The following is a 6575-nucleotide window of genomic DNA, read 5'->3' as shown; positions in this document are numbered from 1 at the left end:
TGTGTGTGTGTGTGTGTGTGTGTGTGTGTGTGTGTGTGTGTGTGTGTCTCACTGTATGCCGTATGCTAAAGCACAAGAGAGTATGTACCTGGCAGTAGTAGGCCTGTGGCCTCCGTAGACCAGCAGTGTCCTGGATGGGCTGTGGAACACCATGGAATGGCCGGCAGTGGCCGGGGGCTTCCCACCAGTGGGCTGAACAGTCTCCCACAGTCCAGAGCCATGCAGGCCAAACCGATACAGAGAAGAGGAAAACATATCCTCCTCAGTGCGACCTGGGACATAAGGAGAGAGAAAAAAGAAAGATGCCACTTAAGTACGATTTATTTTTTTAAGGGATATATGTAATCTAAACATCAACTGCAACGTGACAATATAATACAAAACCCACCTCCAAATACATAGAGATAATTGTCTACTACAGCTGCAGCGTGATTGGCCAGTTTAGGAGACCCACGTGAATTTGAAAAGCCATGCTGTTGCCAGTCATCGTGAAGTGGCCGGTACATCCAGACATCACTGGCCAGGGAGCCGTTGGCTAGCTCTCCTCCAAAGATAACCATATTACCCATCCACTCTACTGCTGTGTGGGAATGACGAGCCACCTGACAACAGAGGAAAATCACAGTGCAGGAAAGAAGTGAATAAAAAAGAATAATAAATGGAAGCACTTATATTCACATTGAATATGTTTACAAAAAACAGGCACTAGGAAATAGGAGTAGACATGAACAGTGCATTTACATGCAGTGCAAAAACCTGATTACAAAAAGTACTTCATTTACACACTTTGACAGCCTAACCGTATTTTTTAACCACACATTTTTAGTCAATTTGTCATATGACGCTGTGGGCGGGGCAGTTTTTTTTGTCAGGGTATCTGAACTGAAAACATAATGAGAGGATAGGGCAACAGGCTTAATAGTGAAATCATTGTGCATTTGTATTTGAACTATACAAATGATATACTGTTCAGCTGTGGAAACCAACTTTGCAGGACTTCATTTCAGCTTGAGTTAAAAGCTGATAGTAATCAGGTCAGTTGTGCGCATGAAAACACAGTAAATGAGGTGCAAGCAAAAACTCAGTGTGTGTGATTATGCATTTATCAACAAACAACTTACAGGAGAGTGACCATAAGACCTGCTTTCCCATTGGTTGGATGTGAAGTTATATTTGATCAAATCACCAAGAGCTCTGTTCAGGTCAAACCCTGGAGGAAAATAAGTAATATTCAAACATGATGTCATTATCCAAAAACACTATCGAATACTAGAGAAGAGTAAAAGTAAAATAAGAGACTGCAGCTAAATCAAATACAGCAATATTAAAGTTGGTTAAAATCCAACCCTTAATAGGAGTTCTATGAATTGATAAAAAGTGTTACAAGTTAGAATTGAATTACTCTGCCAAAGAATAAAGAACTATTAACTTACAACAAGTGTCAAAAAAGCAGATGAAAAGTGGGTTTGTTCAATTAATATCAAAACATCAGTGTAAATTAGGAAAATGCCGCTCTCACCGCCAAACAAGTACATGGCTCCAGTGGAGGACAGGTACACGCCAGCAGAACCCGTCCTAGGAGGCGTGTAGGGGTTTTCTTCGCTCACACGCCACCACTGCCCTGCCCCACTATCATCATGGAAACCAAGCTGGCAGCTGTGACCCAGGAAGCCTGGGTTACACAGACAGCGCTCTCCTTTCTGAGGCAAAACATCAAAAATAAAATTAAAATGCACACGTCAAATGTAAATAAAGCTTATTCCGGGAAGGATGAGTGACTCTTTGGTTAAAGACTGTTTTGTGTGTTTGTAAAACATTCTCATCGCTTCTCTTACCTGGTCACACTGGCCATTCACAGAACAAGTCTGGGAGCAAAGAGGGGTTGTACAAGCTGCATCTCCCCAACCTTGATGGCAGTGGCACTTTGATGTAGAGGAATCACAGCGGCCATGACCACCACAGGCTCCAGGGCACACAGAGAAGGTGTAAGTTGCATTGAAGCCAAGGAGGTTGTAATTAGCATCACTGAAGAGATGAAGCAGCATCTGGAAAAAGGACATTAAGTTACGGTCACAAAGTTAATATTTGCCATTGTTAGAATGCTTCAGAGTTTCTTTCATCATGTCTTAATTACCTTGCCAGACTTGGCTTCAATGGGTTGAGGCAAAGTGTTGCCACTCAGGCTGGCAAGGAGAGGACTCTGGTAGGAGTCTCCATCATACACAAACAGGTAATCATAGGTACACTCTGTGTCCATGAAGGTGAAATTTAAGACAATGCGGTGACTGTTGCTAGGAGCTGGAAGATATTACAAGTTGGGAGATATATTAGAGAGATTAAATAACAGTCTATGGATACTTATTTGTTTAATGGTCAAATTTTCCCTGTGCACAAGACAATATCTTGGTTCATTATACCTTTGATAAGCCACTCGCAGTTCCCATTGACAGAGTAGTTTCCTGGTCCATCTGTTACGTACCCTGGTGGGCCCCTCAACACCTGCCTGTGGCCCTTGCAGTCCCCTGCCTGGCACACGGGCAACTTAGCTAAAAGAAGAGCCACCAGGATGAAGGAGACAGGGCAGGAGGAGGACATCACTGGCACCGCCTGAATAATGGGAGGCACAAGGTGAAAGAGAATAATTTGGTGAAGGTCCTAACAGACAGATTATCACCAAAAATATGTAGTAGCATGGTGCAGCAAATGGGGACCAACCACCTACATTTCAGTTGATAGACCACTTGATTTACGACACAAGACAAAGGAACAATGACAGCAAGATAGAGAGGATTGTTTCTATGGTAATCCAAGAGTTATGTACCCTGGTGGTTCCTCAAAAAAACTTTCTGTGGCCCGTGTATCCCCCTGCCTGTTAACATAATTATATTTTTCCTGTAAATTCCAGTTAAAGTTAACATTACCTTTCTGTAAACTGCAATGGCATTCACACTGCTAAATTGAACAGACCTGAAGGTGCAAAATGGCAATGCTTTATGCGCATTAGGCAGCATCTGGGAAAGAAATTATTCTGATAGAGCTAACATCTTTTAGCCCCATGTACAGTAGCATTAGCTAGCTCACTAACGTTACCAGTCCACAAATCTAACAAACATAACAGTAATGTTACACGAAGGTCTTTACACATGTGGCGTTAACGTTAAACACAAAGAATGCTACCAACACATCGTGTATTGACTGTATTTCTCATTTATTTCTTACATCCAACTAGCTTAATGATAAAACAACTAGCTAGTATCAGCAACAAGGGGCTCTCCGCAGGCTATCACAACAAAGCTAACGTTGCTAAGCTAAGATAGCTGGCTGGATACCGTTAACAGTCAGAGGCCGTTAGCTGGCCAGTTGGAAGTTTACAAATAAATGATTACACTCACCAGTTCCCGTCTCTTTGGCCGCATGGTAATTTACATTTTCGGTAACCCTTTAACGCAAACGTTAGCTGCTACATGAGCTGACCTATGGCTAGTGGTGCTCAAGACTGACAGCTAGCTGAATTAGCTTGCTAGTAGCTAGCGTTACTGCCTCGGAATCAAGGCACAGGGCAGCTCTGACTGGGGGTACAGCACAGAGGTCTGCAGCTGGTCCGTTAGCTAGCGGTAGCGGCTTGGCTAAATCCAGATGCGCAATCGTCAGTGGCTGCAAAATCTACCAAGAAAATTCATACTTGAGAGTAATTCATCATGATGTAACTTCGAAATAATGTTTCTGAAACTCGGACGTTACACTAGTATCACATACTGCCAGCTAACAACGAAACCTTTTAACGGCATCAACCTGATTCCTACAGGGACAGATGCCCCCGTTGTTTTGGTGTTTATGGCTGTTAGCAGTAACCGGTGGTTGCCAACACAAAAGACAGCGCCGCTAGGGCCATGTCCCACCACTGCCATCCAGCGGAGAGGAGAAACAACGTTTAAACATCTGGATACAAACCATCAATGGTAGAAGAAGAAGTTATTCAGATCCTTTACTTAAGTAAAAATACTAATACTTTGTTACAGTAAAAGTCCTGCATTGAACATGTTACTTAAGTAAAAGTATCATCAGGAAATGTAAATATTCAAAGTAAAAGTAGCCCTGCTCAATGCAGAAAAATTCTCACATTTTAGAAACTGGAAACAATCCAAAAGTTCTGTCAGCACAACCAGCTAAGTGTTTAATAGGATAATTAGATTAGCTGGACTTGTAGGCCTGTATATTGTATGGTAGTTTATATAATAAAACATAATATTGTGTAATCTACATGTGTTTTTTGGGCAAAACATAATATGTAAAGTAACTAGTAACTAAAGCAGTCAAATTAAAAAAAAAAATCCTCTAATGTAGTCAAGTAGAAGTAGAAAGTGGCATGAAAAGAACAGACTCAAGTAAAGTACAAGTACCTCAAATTTGTACTTAAGTACAGTACTTGAGTAAATGTTCTTAGTTACATTCCACCACTGCAAACCCCATAAACAATAACTATAGACGCAGAAAAGCTCAGAATTACAATTTGAATACATGGTTGCCCTACACATTGAAGGATTGGCACAAAATACTTTTACAAAGTTTATTACATCAATTATCTAATCATCACACACGTAAATATAATTCCCATCTAATCTTTAATCAAAGGTGTGCACAAGTGCAGCATTTACTTTAGTTGTAATTGGTTAAGGACAGTTTATTTAGTTTTAATCAAGTGAACAAAACACAATGTATTAGATTTTTATTTTATTTGTATAACAGGTGTTCATATGAAGATAGAACATTCAGGAACTTGCATATAGATTCAGAGCTGTAGTAGTGGTAGAAGTATATCCTACTTCAAAGTATTGGCTACAGTTATTCTAAAGCCAACAAATCCATACAGATCACAATATTAGTGCAGAATCAAACAAATTATATAAAAGTACAACAATTAATTAAAGCGCATACCCCAAGCGTAAAGTTCATTTAATTGATTCCTGATAGAACTGAAACACTTAAAAATGGAATAATAACATAACTACTGCCATAATAGCAACAAAAGCTAGTGAACCAAGCAGGTAACTTAAATTAAACTCACATTCCCCTTTTTCTTTGATTATATATTGTGCTGGATGTTGCAGATTTCTCCAGTAAAAAAATACATAAAGAAACTGTTTAAATCTGTATTAACCACCAGCATCAGCCATGCTGCCAGTTATTTTGGTGTCACTCCATTGTAAAGGGATGACAAAAGACTAGTCAATCCAGTTTCCTCCAAGGCACATCTTAATGATTTGGGCATCATTACACACATTCACATCTCAGTTTCTGCAATTTCCTGTTCACCCTCACAATTCAGAAAGACATTTCTCATCTCCCCTTATACTTATGCATCATGCAGCTGCAATGCTTTTAATGAACTACATTTCTGACCAACTGTTATGACATTTTTCCTGACATAAGTCCCTTATGCCAAACCTTAACATTAGCCTTATCCTTTCAATCTTTTCTTGAAACTTCACGAGTTTAGTTTATGTACTGTGTCTATATATTTCACGTCCCATTTAACATATTAATCTATAATCTGATCGTCTTCCCCAACTGTAATATTCCTTCCGTCTTATCTCTTCCAATTGGCAAATTTAAATGTTTGTTTTGCTTAACTGATTTGTAATTCCTCCCTGTTTGACTAATTACATGTTGATAAATTTATCTTTTTTATTTGAAAAAGACAGCTTTTGGTCAACAAGAATCCCTCGGCAGTATACAGTACACTAGCCCATCAAGAGGTGTGTACAGCTATTTTTCCCGGAGCCAGAATCATTGGCGTACTGTGGAGACCAGGGCCAAAAATAGGATATATTGCTTCATCAAATTTGTGTGTCAAAGTGACAAGGTGCTTTGCTGTTCCCCCATCCCAAAATGACACCTCTCCCTTATCTATATTCAGCTTAATGCGGATCCTTTCAGGACGCTGCTGCACCTGCAGCTCTGTACGCTCAGGTGTTGAGACAGTATACACTCCTTTGCTCAGCCCTATGGACCACACACCACGGTTTGTAGAGACTGTGAACTTCTTTTTACGGGGCACAGACCATTTGCACACTCCCACAATCCACTTGGGGTTGTCACCAACAATGACATCCCACCTGTGTTTCCCAGATGTGTAACCTTCTGCACCCAGGACAAAGACACAGGGATCAAACCGCTCCGGGTTGTCTGGGAGTGTTAGCCGCTCTGTGCTTTCCTTTACATTGGACAGGTCAGCATTCAAAGACAGCCATGGAGAGGTTGTGTTTGGGTTCAACACCACTGGATCTGCACACAGGAAGAGACAAGACGCAACTATGTTATATCTGTGACATTTGTTCAGTCACATATCATTTTTAAAGGTCTAAAGAATGGTGGTATTTAGGTCTTCAGAAACATTTTTAGTAGGGCTGTAATCTCCCAGTCAATTTATTGGTTGACACAATCTGGCTCAACCAAAATTCTGATAGATTGATTTCTTTCCGTGTTTATTTCATCAGGTGGAAAGCATAAATGGCAAATGGGGGTGTTTTGAGAACCCCTGTTTCACAGGTAACAGACTGTCTTCAGAACACCCC

General features: G+C 40.5%; 2 protein-coding genes across 3 annotated transcripts in view; both read right to left on the bottom strand.

Moving 5' to 3' along the window:
* Nucleotides 1-3416, bottom strand: part of megf8 (multiple EGF-like-domains 8) — a 19515-nt gene extending 16099 nt beyond the window's left edge. The window contains exons 1-8 of one of the 2 annotated variants that reach the window (XM_032518583.1): nt 3393-3416; nt 2418-2607; nt 2135-2298; nt 1836-2045; nt 1520-1700; nt 1122-1210; nt 389-602; nt 89-272 (exon numbers count right to left, since the gene is read on the bottom strand). In XM_032518583.1, coding sequence (XP_032374474.1) covers nt 89-272; nt 389-602; nt 1122-1210; nt 1520-1700; nt 1836-2045; nt 2135-2298; nt 2418-2607; nt 3393-3416 — 1256 coding nt within the window. Of the gene's footprint in view, nt 1-88; nt 273-388; nt 603-1121; nt 1211-1519; nt 1701-1835; nt 2046-2134; nt 2299-2417; nt 2608-2722; nt 2742-3392 lie in introns of those variants that run through there. The other variant, XM_032518585.1, reaches the window with a different exon arrangement.
* Nucleotides 3417-4712: 1296 nt separating this feature from the next.
* trim35-28 (tripartite motif containing 35-28) overlaps nt 4713-6575 on the bottom strand; it is a 7580-nt gene continuing 5717 nt past the window's right edge. The window contains exon 6 of the mRNA XM_032518732.1: nt 4713-6285. Coding sequence (XP_032374623.1) covers nt 5750-6285 — 536 coding nt within the window. The 3' untranslated portion in view covers nt 4713-5749. The remainder of the gene's footprint in view (nt 6286-6575) is intronic.

Source organism: Etheostoma spectabile, chromosome 6, assembly GCF_008692095.1.
Source record: "Etheostoma spectabile isolate EspeVRDwgs_2016 chromosome 6, UIUC_Espe_1.0, whole genome shotgun sequence".
Classification (NCBI taxonomy): Eukaryota; Metazoa; Chordata; class Actinopteri; order Perciformes; family Percidae; genus Etheostoma; species Etheostoma spectabile.
Note: the sequence above shows the minus strand (reverse complement) of the source record. Positions and strands in the feature narration are given on the sequence as shown.